Source organism: Vombatus ursinus, unplaced genomic scaffold, assembly GCF_900497805.2.
Source record: "Vombatus ursinus unplaced genomic scaffold, bare-nosed wombat genome assembly UNPS02014874.1, whole genome shotgun sequence".
NCBI classification, from domain to species: Eukaryota; Metazoa; Chordata; class Mammalia; order Diprotodontia; family Vombatidae; genus Vombatus; species Vombatus ursinus.
Window position 1 is genome coordinate 15,845,307 of NW_020954652.1, and position 16,991 is coordinate 15,862,297.

Sequence of the window (16,991 nt, forward strand, 5' to 3'; positions counted from 1 at the left end):
TTTACTTCTTAGTACTTGGGTTATTTTGTATTATGGCCTTGTGCGTGTTATATCCAAGTACTAGTATGAGTGTAGGGATCTTGTATAAACTTTAAATCTTCTCTGGAACCTAGAACATGGTTTCTCCATGCAGTAGGTGCTTAGTAACTGTTTGTTGAACATTAAATAAGTAATTGACTCTGGTACTTGAAAATGAGCAGTAATCATAATAATGACCACAGGATACTAAGGTACTTCTGACAGCTCAAAGCATGATTAAATTATGTAATTATATTCAGTATAAGTTTACCATTGACCCTTGCTTCTCAGAATCTGTGCCAGCAGACTGCAAGTCTTGTCAGGTTTTACCATGCTGGAAAGACTTAGAGTACAATCCTTGGGACAGATTGTGGCTGCTTTCCAAGGACCAGCCTAGCTAAGGATGGGGAAGCTCATTATCAGGAGATGATGAATTCTTTAGCGGTGACAGCCCATGAAACAAAGAAAAATACCAAATGGTCTTTTGCATTGTGATAGGGTGGGTGGGTGGGTGGGTGGGTGGGTGTGTGCATGTTTCCCCCAACTAGACTGTAAACTCCCTGACTGGAGGGACTGAAAGTCAGGGGTGTTAGCAATTATACAGTTTTTAGCCCATGTAAATAGGAATATAACTGTTGGTACTTCCATTTGAGATCCTTGTTTATCCATGGTAAGCTATATTCTTATAATAACATCCGAAGACAAGACATTGCTGTTAGATGGAAGAAGGCTAGTCTACAAGTTCTCCTTGAACAGGCAGATAAAGAAATTGGTTTTATTGTAGATCCAAAGGCAACAAGAAACCTTTCATGAGATACTTAGTCATCTTGCTTTGCATTGTTTAGACGGACATTAAGCAAAAAGATTACCAGGAAAATACTTGCAGCCTGACCACCAGCATCTGTTGCAAAAGATGAGGAGCAGGAATAATTTCTATGAAGAATATGTTAGTGAGACCCTCCAAGTGAAATCAATGTGCTTCAGTGCTTAATGGTTGCAGTACAAAAGTGGGCAGTGGAGAAGATGACCTCTCCCAAAAATGTATTGCAAGAACTAGCTCAGGAATAAGAAATGAAAGAGGCTAAAAGCAATCTAGAAGCTTCACTTCTATACATGAACAGTTTCTTTAACAATAGTTTGGAGGAACTAAAGATGGCAAGAGCCAAACTTCCTCACGGAAGGTGAAGCTGACCAGGTTTTAATAGGAAACAACTAGATCAGGCCATCGGTTTTTCTAGAAACTAAGGTTAACATCAACACCAAAATAGGAGAAAATGAACATGAGAAGATCTGGTATGCAATGAAAATAGCGCTAACCAGACCTATTCAAATGAGCTGTTGAATCCAAAATATGGGAAATATTTAAAGGAAAAGACATCAGTGTTGCCCAGAACCATTTCCTGTTGATGTTGAACTAATGTAAATCACCACAATGAGCAAGTTAAAGAACCTAGAAACCAAATTATTCAGTCAGAACTAAAGTTCCTTGCCAAGGGATGGGAGATGGCACATGAGGCCATTGCCAATTTAGAGTATCTTAACGGAGGATAGTGTTAGAAGATAATCAATAATATCCTCTCAGAAAACAGAAGCAGTAGAAGGAAAACAAATTTATAGAAAGCTTACTAAGTAAGCCAGAACATCCCAAAAGCTTTTAAAGATAAAATATTAAGGAAGTCAAGAAAAATTCACACACACACAAGTTTTTATATCAGATTTTTTATAATAGACTTTTCGCCATCTTTGACTAGTGGAACCCACTATATTTGGGTTCCAACAACATCATTCTCATTGTGCTGCATGATAAAGTATAAAAGGGCTTTAAAGAAAATTAAGAGCAAGTGGACCTGACCAAGTATATAGAGAATTGTTTCTAGTGCTTAGCACAGTACAATTTTAAAGATATTAAGAGATTGATTCTCAGACTTTGCTTAATAGGGGTTTGGAGGGCAGGGATACCAAATACTTAGAAGTAATCATGAATTGTTTCCTATTGCTCACTGATGCTACTGAAAAGAGACAATGCAAAAAAAAAAAACCCAACAAAAACTACTAACCCATATATCTATCACCCCAACTCTATAAAATCTTAGAGAATAATATTCACCTCTATCCAGGGCATCTTTGATGAAGGTTGGACAAGCCCTGACAGACTTTTGTGATCAATGTTCTGTAGTTTTGGAGTATATCAGTAAGTCTATGTTGCCATATAGCTTTTCTCCCCAACGAAGAGTGTGTGTCTTGTGTCTGTGTATGTCTGGATATGTTAATATCAAGTAAAGTATAAAACAGGGAGATGGATGATCAGCACAGGTGTCTGCCAGTTGTGGCAGTATCCCAGTTGGAGGGGGATCCCTCTAGGTGATGACATACTCTGGGATGCACCCTTTTGTGGTTGACCTTGTAGGTAGGTAGGTAGGTAGGTAGAGACAGAGACAGACACATACAGAGGAGGAGAGAATATATCTTAAATATTTACTATATGCATGCATTGTGCTAATTGCTGGATATACAAATACGGACGAGCCAGACATCCCCATCTATCTAGGGTGGAAGTTGGGGAGAACACCTCTTGTGCACTGCAGATTATGAAATACTTTGAGGTGAACGATCCACAGTGCTGCTCAGTACATATATCTGAGAAACTGTAGATGGGGAGTGAACTGGCACTGGAACTCGGTAGGAAAAAGAGTGGGTTGGATTACATTTGGGAAATCATATAATGTTTTTCCTAAAACAGAAAGCCAACTTTTTAACCACAGTATCCTTCCATTGATGCCACATAAGTGCGATTTATGCATGAAGCCTTTCCTAATCTCCCCAAGTGCTAGTGTCCCAAGCTACCTTGTGCTTATGGAGCCATCTCCAGTTGTCCTGATGAACATCAGGCTCTGGAGGAGAAAGTGAGGCTCATGACCTTGCACAGCCCTCCCTCACTCAGATCAAAGTAAGTTGCAAGTCATGTCATCAATTCCCTGATGTCATGGTCCCCTTCGAAGGACAAACACAACAACCTTCTACTTAATTATATTTATTAGCTTTCTATTGTGCATCTCTCTAAACACGTGTACTTGTTATTTCTCCTATTATAATGTGAGCTCATTGCAAATAGGAATTGTTTCATTCTTTGTACTTGCATGCCTAGCATTAAGCACCTAGGTGGTGCTTGGTAAACAATTGATAGGCTGATCTGAATAGCACAGTCTCTTAGGATTTATGATTATGGGTCATCCAATAGGCAATGGAAATACACATGATAGGGGGAGGTAGCCAGAGCATATTACTAATGATCATGTATACTAGAAGCATACTAATAAGGATCATTAGAGAAAAGGAGGTAGACTGGTTATGTAGCAAGAGAGAGGAAAACTTGGAGAGCCTGCATGCTTCATTGATACTCATATCTTCTCCAGAAAGATTGCTCTCCAGCACATTGGGTGGCACCGTTGGGAATAATTTTTTGGAAGACCAGGCTCGTTGCATTGCTGTATCTTTCAGTTTACCGGAATATGGAGATAAACGGTTCACATTCCATTCATCATCCATCCATTCTGCACCCTGCATCGTTTGCATTGTTTTAAGGAAAGTGTATTATGGTATGCTTGCTAGGAAATGCTATCTCGTTCAAGCTCTTTGATACTGAGAGGATTTTCTTTTTTGTATTATACCTTTGTAGTTCTTTAAACTGGCATTTCTACTTTAACTAGATATACTCAAAGAAATGACTAATATGTTTGTTTACGTAGTATAATTAACCTCAGCTGGAGAAGGTGGTGTGAGGCAACAAAGTGACTGAGGGGATGGGTAGAGTGCTGTAATTAGAGTCTGGAAGATCTGGGTTCAAATCCTTTGTCAGACGTTTACTAATTGTGTGATCCTGGGCAAGTCACTTCTCTGTGCTTAATTTTCCTTATCTGTAAAACAAAAATGGCCTCCAAGGTCCCTTCCAGTTCTAAATCTATGATCCTATCATCCTCCATAAGGTACTAGCAGTCAGTGTCAGGCATGAGAGAGAGAGACACTTTCACAGATCTAGAGGGCAGAGAATCAATCAGGCAAACATTTATATGTTTGAGGTGGGTGCTTCCATTGCTAGGCACTGTGGAGGAAGGAAGGAATAAAAAACAATAATGAAACAGCCTCCTGGAGAAAACAGTGTATGCGTAAATAAGAACATATGAAGTAATTCCAAAATGGAGACACTACCAGCTGGGAAGAACAGGAAAAGCCTCATGTAGGAAGTGGTGCTGAAGCTGATCTTTGAAGGAAACTCGGGATTTTAAGAGGTGATACAGGTTGGGGAAGGTCAGCTGGGTGAAGAGAGCATTGGACCTGGAGTCAGGAAGACTCATCTTCCTGAGTTCAAATCTAGCCTTAGACACGTACTAGCTGTGTGACCCTGGGCAAGTCACTTCACCCTGTTTACCTCAGTTTCCTTATCTATAAAATGAGCTAGAGAAGGAAATGGCAAACCCACTCCAGTATCTCTGCCAAGAAAACCCCAAATGGGTCATGAAGAGTCAGACACAGCTGAAAAGAACTGACCAGCAGAGTGGGGAAGAGCACCTTGCTATGTCTGTCTAAAGGCACAGTGACATAAAATGGAATGTCATTGGTGAGAGTTGAGGTAGGAGAATTAAGTTCTGTTGATATATGATCAGTGATAACTTGGCTAGGTGTTTCACATTTTATCCAGCTTCCCTTAGTTTTCTGTGGCCCCTTTCACAAAAAAGGATTTGCCCGTGAGCTGTTATGATTGGTAATAATCATCACCATACCAAATTTACGTATGGTGCTTTAACATCTGGGAAGGATTTTCCTTACCACAATTCTTTGAGGTAGATAAATGCAAGTATTCTTATCTCCATTTTTACTGGTGGGAACACCCAAGGCTCCATGGAGCAAAGCGACTTCCCAGGATCTCAGTTAACATTTGTCTGGGGCAGGGTTTTGAGCCCAGTTCACCCGGCTTCCAAGTCCTCAGCTCACCACCAGTGTGTCTCTGAAGTGCTAAGCTTTCCTGTGTTCTCCCTAGTGGAAAATTCCTCTCTCCGTGTCCTCATTTGGGGCATCCTAGCTTGCCTTCTTCCAAACTTGATATTTTTAAGATAACAGTATTCCTCTGTCCCTACAATAATACTTCCCCCAAACTGCTTATATCTTTGCACCAAAGGTGTGAAAAGTTCCGGGAGAAAAAAATTTCCAACGAAGGGTGTTGTTTTGTTTTTTTTTTTTTATGCCATTAGTTTTTTGTTTTTGTTTTTCCCCCTTCTAACGTCTTCTTAGCCAATGGCTTTAGGGGGATTCCTTTTGGAGTCTTATGGACATTGGCGATAAAGTCCTCTTAATCAAAACATTGCAAGCTGTTTTAGAGTGAATGTAACATTTTTTCCTCCTCTTATTTTGTATTGAGCACATCAGGTTGTAGAAATAAGCTCGAAAACACTTCTATTTGTAGAACAAACAGTGCTAAACATGTTAAGGAGATCAAAGTACAAAATTCTTGCAATTATGTCAATAGGGGACCTGCTTTACTCCTCAGCCCTCATTTGGCCTTGCTGTTGATAGACAACCATATTTAATTACACTTTGGTATTGGTAGGACCTTGTATAAAGTTTTTAGTATTTAACTAATTGCTTATTTATAATCCTTTAGCAAATCACAGTGCCACTGAGGAAGATTGGTTTTTTAAAGGCTATTTTAAATTTAATTATGGTGCTTTTTACCTGTGAAACCTTGTAAAAGAAAAAGGGATTTTTAAATTTTTTACAATATTTTATCAGCGCAGCTAAGTGGTGCAGTGGATAGAGCATCGGCCCTGGATTCTGGAGGATCTGAGTTCAAATCCGGCCTCAGACATAACACTTATAGCTGTGTGACCTTGGGCATTGCCTAGCCAAAAAATAAAATAAAATCATCACCTTAATTTTCAAATTCATGTCTCCTCCTACCCAGAGAGAAGTAACACTTTAACAAAAAATGAGGGTGGGTAAAAAAAAAAAAAAGGTTTGGCAAATCTTACTACCACACCAACTGCTTGTTGGCCGTATTTGTGGTGTTCCACACCCTTAGTTGTTATCTTCTCCCTGCCTTGAGCTGCCCCCCAGCCGTATCCCCACCCCATATTTCTACAAACCAGGGAGGGAAGCTAGGGTGTGCTAAGGCAGCCCTGGAGTCAGGAGAACCTCAGTTCAAATCTGCCCTCTAATACTTACTAGCTGTGTGACCCTGGGCAAATCACTTAACCCCTCCAAAACAAACACACAAACAAGAAAATGGTGTGCTAGAGGCAGACCATTGATTGTTAAATTTTCTGTGTGAGCATGTACACCTTAGAAATTGGAAGACCCTACCAATGGGGCTTGATTTATTGTTTTGTTGACTGTGATGAAGAAAATGCTAATAATGCAGTTTGCATCTTAAAAGTGTGTCATGCCTATATTTTTGTTTTCCCAGAGACTTGGTTGTTGCACAGTTCCCTGCATACTCCTAGAGGGAAATGTGGGAAGTGGACTTTTTAGAAACAGGAGGATATTCTTGAAATCTCCAGTTCCGCTTATCTGTTACTAGGTCAGGTTCTTGAAGGAATGAATGAAAAGGCATTTATTAAATGCTTACCAGGGTCAAAGCACGCTGCTAAGAGCTGGGGATATAAATAGAAAACTAAAGATAAGTTTTTGCTCACAAAGAACTCACATTTTAATGGGACACGGGAAGGTTTTAACTAAGTCAGATGGAAAGGCCCATTAGTTCTTAGGGTACAGCAGTACAACATAGTAATGCATCTTTTCTGATGTCTCATCCACTGACACTCACTGGCCAAGTTACTTACCTGCTATCTGCCCCAGTTTTCTCATCTGTGCAGTGGGGCTAATAATAGCATCTATGGCCAAGGTTTGTTGTTAGGGTAAAATGAGATAATATTTGTAAAACTCTTTGCAAACCTTAAAGCACAACATAAAAGTTAGCCATTAATTGTTATTCTTATGCGGGAGCTGGGTAGGGATGGTGGTGATGGTTTGACTTTCTGGCACACCAGGTTCAACCAGGATCCAATGGCAGAAATGAAACCTTCCTTACCAACAAAGAGCTTACATTCGAATGACTACCTTCTTGGCCCTTTTGGAAGAGATGACTTTTCTTATTTAAGAGACAATAGGAGGAGAAAGTTACTTAAAAGTATAAGCTTTCACTGGCAGCCCCTTTGGGCTTTTGTCTGCTGTTTACTCTGGAAAATCTTACTCTTGTCTAGAAGAATTCTGGAAATGAGAGAAAAAAAGAAGTAGGGTCAGATTAAATAACTCCCAAGGTGAACAAATAAAGGCAGTAACCAAAGTAGTTCTTTAACTCTTTAAAAAAACAACAGGGGGCAGCTAGGTGGCCAGTGGATGGAGCACCGGCTCTCAAGTCAGGAGGACCTGAGTTCAAATCCGGCCTCAGACCAAACATTTGACACTAGCTGTGTGACCCTGGGCAAGTCACTCAACCCCAACTGCCTAAAAAAACAAAACAAAACAAAAAACCCAGTAGTTTTCTGAATGGTATCCATCGATTTATACGGGGTGTCTTCTTACTGAAAGCTCAAGCTTTAGTAGATTAAAATGACACACAGAACTTTGGGGATCCCCTTGTAGAAGAGTTCTTCCATATCTTGTTATGAATGGATGGCTCAAGTTGCAGTGTCTTTAATTTAATGAGATCCATTTCTAATTAAATTAATAGTATTTAGGAACCAGTCTCTTGAAAAACCAGGATGATAGATGTCTTTGAAGTTAGAATAATAATAAATATGGGATAGATACGGGAGACTCTCAATTTCTCCCTGGCATTCGTAATCTTTTGTGTACTTTTTGTACTTAACAGCAAGTGATAGGAGTTTTGTTGGAAATTCTAACCACATAAAAATCCAAGTCAAACCTTCAGTGTGGGTGGTGTTTTTATTTGTGAAAATCTGGATTGTACAACCACAGTTTACTTACTGCGTGAGGGAAGGGAGGGAAAGATCTTGGAACTGAAAAGTTTAAAAAATGAATGTTCAAAATTGTTTTTACATGTAATTGGGGAAAAATAAAATTATTAAAGAATAAAGTCTATGGGTAATAAGCAAGGTACCTACATATCATTATTGATTGATTGGTTGGGTATTTGTCAGAATCTTTCATTAATGAATCACAGGCAAGGTGCTTTAATTGTCTAATGGATGGGAGTGATTCATTTTGTGCTGAGATTGAATATGGATATTTTTATGGTTTTGTGGAGGGTAAGTAGAGGATTTTATGCAAAAAAAAATGTTGAAATTGTATATATCATAGAGATGTCCATTCTCATTGGTAACGTGTACTTTGACCAGAACTGGATTTTGCTGTCTCCAAGTGGGATGTTTCAAAATGTGTTTTGAAGGGCAGCTGGATGGCACAGTGAGTAGAGCTCTGGTCTTGGAGTCAGGAGGACCTGAGTTCAGATCCAACCTCAGACACTTGACACTAACTAGCTGTGTGACTCTGGGCAAGTCACTTAACCCTGATCGCCTCAACAGAAAAGCAAAAAAACAAAACAAAACGTGTTTTGACATGAGGACAAAAGCACTGCACCCTGAGTTGAAACCTGGGTCACCTCCTAGATCTCGTGACTCGATTGTGTGATGTGAACTGAACCTCTCTGGGCCTCAGTTTGCTCAGCTATGTAAAATAAGGGAGTTGAACTAAAGATCTCCAAGGCCCTTTCCAGCTGCTAAAGTTCTGAGATGAACGAATTAATTTCTGTGGCTCATCCAGACAGCATGAAGGAAAACACTTTTGGGCAGGAGTCTTATCACAAATTATATTATTTATACCATGCAACTAATTTTTTTTTTTTTTTAGCCGAGATAGCTGAGCTTCAGCAACAAACTGGCCACATTCTTTGCCTCTAAAAATAAAGATGTGGATCATCATTGTATACAGGACTGTTTGTAGAATTGTTTTTGGACATTATTTTTTTAATTTACACATTTTGTGGCATACTAGGCAGAAGTATGATTGAAAAGGCATAATGTAATTCTTAATGTTCTGCCATGAAAAAACTTGGACATTTGACTCTTACAAGTTTTATTGATTAGAAAAAAAAAACAAAACAACTAAATTCATTTCCCAGTCTCCTCCCATATCAAAAAAAGCCAGTTTAAGGAAAAAATAAAACCTCAGATTTGTTTTGTTGGATATTTATTTTATTAGTGATGTGGAATATTTTTTTTTCATATGGATGTTAGTCATTTGCATTTCTTTGAAAAACTCTATGTCCTTGAGAACCCTACCTATATTTTGAAAATTAAAAAAAATATATAGCCATCCCAGGAAACTGATTTTTATAAATTTTGTTTTTATTTTGTTGTTGGTTTAAAGAAGCTAAAGAAAAATCGAAAGAATGGTAAAATATTAATCAAATAATAACCATTGTTAGTGTTTTTTAAAATTGAATACATTTTAGTACTTACCATGTTTAAGATAATATGTGAGGCACTTGGAGGAATACAGTAGCGTTTTATTTTATTTGTTATACATCTGAAGTACTGACATTTATTTTAATGAATAATTTTAGAAAAAAAAGTGAAAGACTAAAATGGAACCTTCACAAGAGAAAGATCCACCATCGGGGTGAAAATATTAATACTGTTCATCTAGACTGAATCCTGGAGGAGACAAAGGAGGAGGAAAACTATCATAGAATAAATGTTCAAACTAGAAGGATTCTAGAGATGATCTAGTCCAGGAGTGGGGAACCTGCAACCTTGAAGCCATATATGTGGCCCTTTGACTAACTCCTTGAGAATTTGTTCTGTGAAGTTTGTATTCAGTCAAAGGGCTGCACTTGAGGACCTAGAGGGCCACATGTGGTTTTGTGGCTACAGGTTCCCCACCCCTGATCTATTTTAGAGATGAGAACACCTAGGCCCAGAGGCCTCACATTAATAGTTGTTAGCCTAGAATCCAAGTGGTCCACTTCACTACCCCACAGTACAGACAGAAAGATGATATTTATGCCAAGAATCCTTGCCCAACTCTGTCCTCTCCTTGTTTCTAAAACTACCCCCCCATTCACTAAACATTTTGTTTTGAACCTCTCTAATATATTCATAATAAAAAGTTATTACAGTTATGTTTGTTTCTTATATCCTTATTAGACTAAGCTCCATGAGGGAGGGAAGGAAGGAAGGAACTAGAAAGGAAGGAAAGATGGATTTATTAAGTGGCTAAGGTGCCTGCCACTATACTAAGCACTTTGATATATATATATTATCTCATTTCATTCTCACAACAGCTCTGGTGAGGGAGGTGCTGTTACTGTCTCCATATTACAATTGAGGAAAGTGCAGTAGACAGAGGTTAAGTGACTTGCAAAGGTCACTCAGCTAGTAAGTGTCTGAGGCTAGATTTGACCTCAAATCTTCCTGACTCCAGACCCAATGCTCTGTCCGCTAGGGCCACTGTTTCCAAGCAATCATGCCATCTTAAGGACATATTATAAATGGTCATAGTCTTTATTTTACTAATAGCTGCTTAAAAAAAAAGTGTTGATTGTTTACTCTGGCTAGAAATTGCTCTGGTTCTTTGTGTTCAAGGTCGTCTTCCTAAAGTTTATTATTTATTCGCTCCGCAGCACAAATAATACCCCTGAAGATGATGTCTCAAGTCGATACTCTCGAATGGACAGGGCAGGGTCTAGGTACAGCAGGGATCCAGCTGCTTCTGCTAATTTAGTCATATTGGAAAAGAAAATTGAAGATCTTGAAAAGGTATGGCCTCAAGATTATCTTAGATGGTCTGATGTCTTAGCATGACCCTATCCTCTGCTCAGAGAACTAGAAGACATACTAAAAACCAAATAAATACTGTAGGGGTTTTTGTCCTTGAAGAGAGGTATAGGAAAAACAGGAAATAAACCTGAAAGAGAATTTGGGATGAGGGGTGGGGGTGGAGGTAAGTAGGAACAGAAAGTAGCTTTAACATTTGGAGCAGCTTAGCCAGTTAGTGTCACAGTGTTGTGCTTTGGTTTTGTTAATATCTAGATATCTAGCCCCATGTAGTGATTAGGTTTTTATTTTCCCGTTTCCGCCCCTCATTTACCCTCCTGTTGCTGATGACACTTTACAAATGAAATCCATTAGTTTTAGAGTAGGTTTTGATTATATAATGTCCTACAACTTACCGTGGTAGGTCAAATGGGTCGCTAGTTGTATATTCAATATACAAACATAGTACCAAATCGTTGTAGGATTTGCATCCAGAGCTTAAGTAGATTTTGGTTTCTGCCTTCAGAAAACTTCCTACTAGAAAATTCTGGCTGGATTTGGAGGGTCCCCAAAAACAGTTCAAAGAAGATTCTTTTTGTCCCCCCAAAGGGGGGATGTTTCCATGCACATTCAACTGTTCAAATTATTCGCAGTGTTAATGTTGTTACCCATGTCCTTGAAAAGACCTTTTCAGCCAATGGACTAAGCATGTGAAATCTGTTCTAAGCAACTGAAACCAAATAACTCCCTCTGATACCAGAAGAACGGCCCAAATAGAAATTTCATTTTAGAGAATTGTGATTTAATGTGAAAGTAAATTCTCAAGCTTCAACATCAGCATGTGCTTAGAATTGTTGTTTTCCTTGAGGGTTTCAGTTTTCTCTAAATAATGATGATTTCCAAAGTGTAAATTACATAGTAGACTTTTTAAAACAATTAGACAGTGAGTAAAACATTTTCTGGGCAATTAATAGTAGAGATATGTAGCCTAGTCGGATAAAGGGGGCAAACACACCATTGAGAAATCGATTAGCATTTGTTAGAGACTTGGCTAAGCCTTGATTTTAATCTGCCAGATTCCTTTTTAGCTTTTGCATTCCCTTCATTCTCCTTTCCTCCTGTGGGTGAATTCTCTCACACACCTAATTCAACAAAAGGCAGTTTTAAGTAAGCCACCTTGGGGGACCTCTAAGTAGGAATGCTGAATATTTCTTAGTGACTTGAACAGATGTGACAAGTACGCAGGTTTTTTTTTCTTTAAGAAGACCATAAACATTCTTTTAGTATGTAAATCCACTTTTGTCCAAATAATATTTGTTTTTTTTTTTTTCTGTGTCTACTAGGAAATAATAAAAGAGAGACAAGAAAACATAAGACTACAGAAACTGATTCAGGATAAAGAAGAATTAATTGGAAAACTCAAAGAAGAAATTGATTTATTAAATAGGGTAAGTACTGTAGACATCTCAGTTGTATGGTGTGGTCTTCTAATTATGGGAGAATGCATGAAGACATTAAATATGGCCTTATCATATTAATGAATTTATGCTTTGCTTATGGATTCTGCCATCTTATAGATGGCTTATGGTAGAAATCATACCTTTGATGATTGCCACGTGACTACATAGCTAATTTAATTTGCTGCTTGACTGTGATTTATGGGATGGCAATGTGGCTTTGAGGGAAGGGCCCTGAATTTAGAATGTCTCAGATTCTATAACTACCTACATGTGTGATCTTGGACAAGTCATTTAGCCGCTGCTGGACTAGGTGATGTTGTTGTAAGGTGGCATAGTAGATAGAGTGCCGGGCCTGGTATTCCTGAGTTCAAATCCGACCTCAGACACTTAGTGTTGTTTTATTTTGTTTTCTTTTTCTTTCTTTCTTTCTTTCTTTCTTTCTTTCTTTCTTTCTTTTTTAAATTTATTTAGGCTGTGTGACCTTGGCAAGCCACTTAACCCTGTTTGTCACAGTTCCTCATCTGTAAAATGAACCAGAGAAGGAAATGGCAAACCACTCCAATATCTTTGCCAAGAAAACCCCAAATGGGGTCACACAGAGTCAGGCATGACAGAACACCACCACCACAATCAGTAGGTGCCTGAGGCAGGACCTGAACCAGGGTTTTAATGTTTGAAAAATAACAGTAGGATGTTTGCTCACTTACTCGGCTGAGTTATGCTACCCCTTTTGTTCTAAATGGTTGATCCAAATGGCGGTGCTTGATCCCGTATTGGATGTGAGGACTGTGCCCTACCTCCCCCACTTCCCCACCTAGGTCTTTGGGAAACAGAGCTCCCAAGTGCTGTTCTGGGGGGCCTTGAACAAATCATCTCACCTCTGTGGGCCTCAGTTTGCTTAGCTGAAATGAGGGGCATGACAGGCGACCTCTCAGATGCCTTCTTGTGCCATCCTCCTCCCTCTGCTACTCAGTATACTCCCTTCCCATATCCCCAACCCCTCCATTTTAGTTTTCTTTTCATGCTTCAGAATGATTTGCTCACCATCCCTATGCCAGCTCTTGCTGGCCCAACCTCTCTAGCTTTACACTAATCAATCCCCCACCTTTCTTCAGTATACCTGCATCTTTCATTTGTCCACAAGATTACAATGTAGTCGGTATTTTGAGAGGGCCTCCTCTGTGTAAGTACCACGCTCAGTGTTGTGGGCTATCTAAAAGTAAAATGCCTGTCTTCAAGGAGTTTACAATCCAGTCATGATGATTACTGCAATGTGTAATTTCATGATATGGTTAACTTGCCAGCAAGTAAGCAAGTAATTTGTTTATTCAGTAATTTGAGTTTTGGGAAAATAGCCAAAAGCAGTTGAAATTTTAGTGTTTTTTTTTTAACTGCAAATCTGTCTACAAAGTCTTTGCTTTTACTTAATTTTAATGAATGAAAATCTGTGCACAATGCCTTTAGATTTTTAAAAATTCGTTTGCACTGTTATCTGAAGATTATCCAAGCTTCTTAGAATGCTGCTGTCTTAAAATATTTGTGACTTGAGATTATTGTATTTCCATTCTCACTGATTTAAATTGACAGATTAAATCTGTGATCTTCCTTGAATCATTATTTAAATTGTTGATTTCTGTTGGTATCCCCAATGGATTTTCTAGTATTTTTGAGTGAGGGCTCTGTCTGAAATGTTCAACTGAAGAGAGTGGTAGGTTTCCTTACAATCCTCATAATAATTCTCATTTATAAAGTACTCAAAGGTTTACAAAACACTTTACTCACAACAGCTCCATGAGGTAGGTAGTGCGAGTGTTATCATCTTCATTTCACAGAAGAGGAAACTAAGTCACAAAGACTTTCAGTGACTTGGTCAGGGTCACATAGAGTAAGTGGCTGGGCCATAATCTGAACTTTGTTTATTTAGGATCATAATTCCGGAGCTGGATGGTATCAGAATTTAGTCCATTTCTTATTTTAGAGATGAGAAAAATTCAGCCACCCTGGCCCTAAATTAAGTAAACTACCCAAAATCACACAGGTTTTAGCCTCAGAGGCAGGATCCAAACCCAAACCCCAGATCTCCAAAGGTAGTGAGTGCTCTTTTTCACTATAACACATTGCCTCCTTAAACTGGGGAATGATGGAGGGTATGGGAAAAGAGATGGGATGAGATAAGTGATATAAATTTAGTTTTTTAGTTTTGCTGGGGAACCTTCCTTCTCCTACAATATAATGATTTTGTCATTAAACAGTTAAAATGCTAGCCTTACTTTAATAAAGTATTATTACCTCTTTCTCGAAGTTGCTTTAATTTGATAACTGTTTTCCTTCCTCCTTAAGGACCTAGATGACACAGAAGATGAAAATGAACAGCTAAAGCAGGAAAACAAAACCCTTTTGAAAGTGGTCGGACAGCTGACAAGGTAGAAAGAAGATCCCAGCCTCAGTGAGGAGAATGATTTGTAAAACTACTGATTGAATGTTGAGGTCAATGCTAGGGCAATATTTCCCATGCTGCAATACATTAAAATAACTAAGAGTATATTTATTTCTTGGAAACTCATGGATGTTTATTTTCATAATATTTTTCTTTTTCAGTATCAATAAAAATAAGGTATCCACCTCATTTCATGAATAAGCAACATTTTTCAGTTATTGAAATAGTTGATAAGGGGCTAGGTAACATATGTGGTCCAAAATGGCTCAGACTATGTCTTCGCCTCTGGTGATATATCTCCCTCCCATCCTCAAAAAAAAAAAAAAAAAAGTAAAGAAATAGAAGCATAAAAGCTTTGTTTACATGGATGCAAATATATTTGGGGAGTTACTTGCTGTTTGAACAGCTGTAAAGTGCTGATGCCTTATTAGTGATGTGTAACATTTTTGCATATTGATGGCTCACTCTGACAAAAATCTTGGTATACCATTGTTCGTGGGGGTTTGTTTTTACTTATTCTAAGAGATTAGAATAATAGGCTAGCTCTGTTCTGTATTGCAGTCATCTTTTTAAAGGAAAGCTGTTATGAAATTACAGTCAATGTCATGTAGTAGAGTTCAGCTAGATATAATTTTTTTTTTTTTTTTTAGAGAAGTACTTGAATTGTGCTCCATAGTAAGTACAAATTTACCGTCTTGGGTCTGTATATTGAGAATTTAAAGAAAGCGCTTTAACTTCTGCAAAAACGTACAAATGTAATGTTTATGTAAATGTTCTTTATGAAGTTTGTAGGTACTATTTTTTATTGTTTGGAGAAGGTTTATTAGAACATGTTTATAAAGAGAAAGATAAGAGAACATGTTTGTAAAAAGGAAAAAAAAAACGGAAGTTCGTTGTTCAAGCCTATACACACTTTCAGTTTATAATAAAATACGTATTCTTAACATCTTTTTGCCTTAAAATAAAAATGAAAATGTTTATCTGGATTTAAACAATTATGGTATTACATGAGCATTAACTATTACTAAGCCTAATGTCAATTTCATTCCGTGTTGTCTGTTACTATAATTGAGCTAAGATCCAATGTGATGTATTTTGTCCTTTTCTAACTAGGGATTTCCCACCCCAAATTGGAAGCAGTTCTATTCGTTATTTTGGGATTTTAGGAACAAATAAGAATATTTTTCTTTTAAAGATTTACAAGTTGTGAACATATCATTAACTTGAATTTAATAATAGTGGAATGCTCTTTTGGGGAGGAACGTATTCTAATACTCTAGAAATAGCCTAACATTTGGATCTGTTTTGAACCTTTAACATCAATACAGAAATTTTCCTGATTTTTCTCAGCATTTCTACCTTCTATAGATAATGTCCCAGAGTGCACATTTCAGGTCTAGACCAAGAGAGAGCAGATTCTGGCTACATCATTTAACCCCCATCCCTTTGGTTATCTCCCACCATGCCTGTCCTTTGTACTGAGAATAGTTGTTTTTACTTAACTGTAGTTCCTCCACAATCTTATTTCTAGGCACTGTGCCTAGAAACTCCATACACAAAGACAAAAGTAAAATGGTTCCTGCCCTCAAGGTGTGTATATTCTATTGGCTCGTAAATTGATGCTGGATAATTCATAGGTTAGAGGTTAAATGTTTTAGACCATTGCCATAGGTTTGGCAGTTTCCAACGTGTGTGTCATAGAGTTGTAAAACAGGCTCAACTGCTAACTTGTAGAAGTTGCCGCTCACTGTCTTTGGCCTCCTGAATTCCTCCTCTGGCCACCCATGGTTGAGTGACAGAGATATCAAGAAAGTACAGATTCATACATACATAACCCACTCACCCATATCCCATGAATCCTCCAAGACATGGAAATACCCTATGAAATTAGCGGCCGTTTACGCTTCTGGGTGGTTTTTTGGTTTTTTTGGGTTGTTGTAGGTGGTGTGGTGGTGGTGGTGGCAGTGGTGATTCTTTAAAGTTAAAACTCATAAACTTACCTAAATAAATCAAATTTAACGAGGTTCCAGAGGCATGTGTGATTCTTACAAATTTTCCACTTGATCCCCATGTTGGGTGAAATTTCAAAGCATGTAGTTTTGTACTGTCCTGGCCACTGATGTCGTAAAGTTAGTTGTTGAATATTCTACCAAAGATGATGATGGAAATGTTTGCAGCAATGACAGTGACTTGTCTACCAACATGACATGCTGCCTGTCCTTCCAGCTATCAGAGAAAAGACAAGATTCATCCACCAGGTCATTCATCATTTTTTCATAGGTTCTGCTTGTTAAGAATAATCATAGT

General features: G+C 38.2%; 1 protein-coding gene across 1 annotated transcript in view; it reads left to right on the forward strand.

Annotated features, from left to right (window-relative positions):
• Positions 1–16,708, forward strand: part of PAWR (pro-apoptotic WT1 regulator) — a 136,339-nt gene extending 119,631 nt beyond the window's left edge. The window contains exons 4-6 of the mRNA XM_027842541.1: positions 10,655–10,790; positions 12,131–12,235; positions 14,588–16,708. Coding sequence (XP_027698342.1) covers positions 10,655–10,790; positions 12,131–12,235; positions 14,588–14,674 — 328 coding nt within the window. The 3' untranslated portion in view covers positions 14,675–16,708. The remainder of the gene's footprint in view (positions 1–10,654; positions 10,791–12,130; positions 12,236–14,587) is intronic.
• Positions 16,709–16,991: the final 283 nt, after the last annotated feature.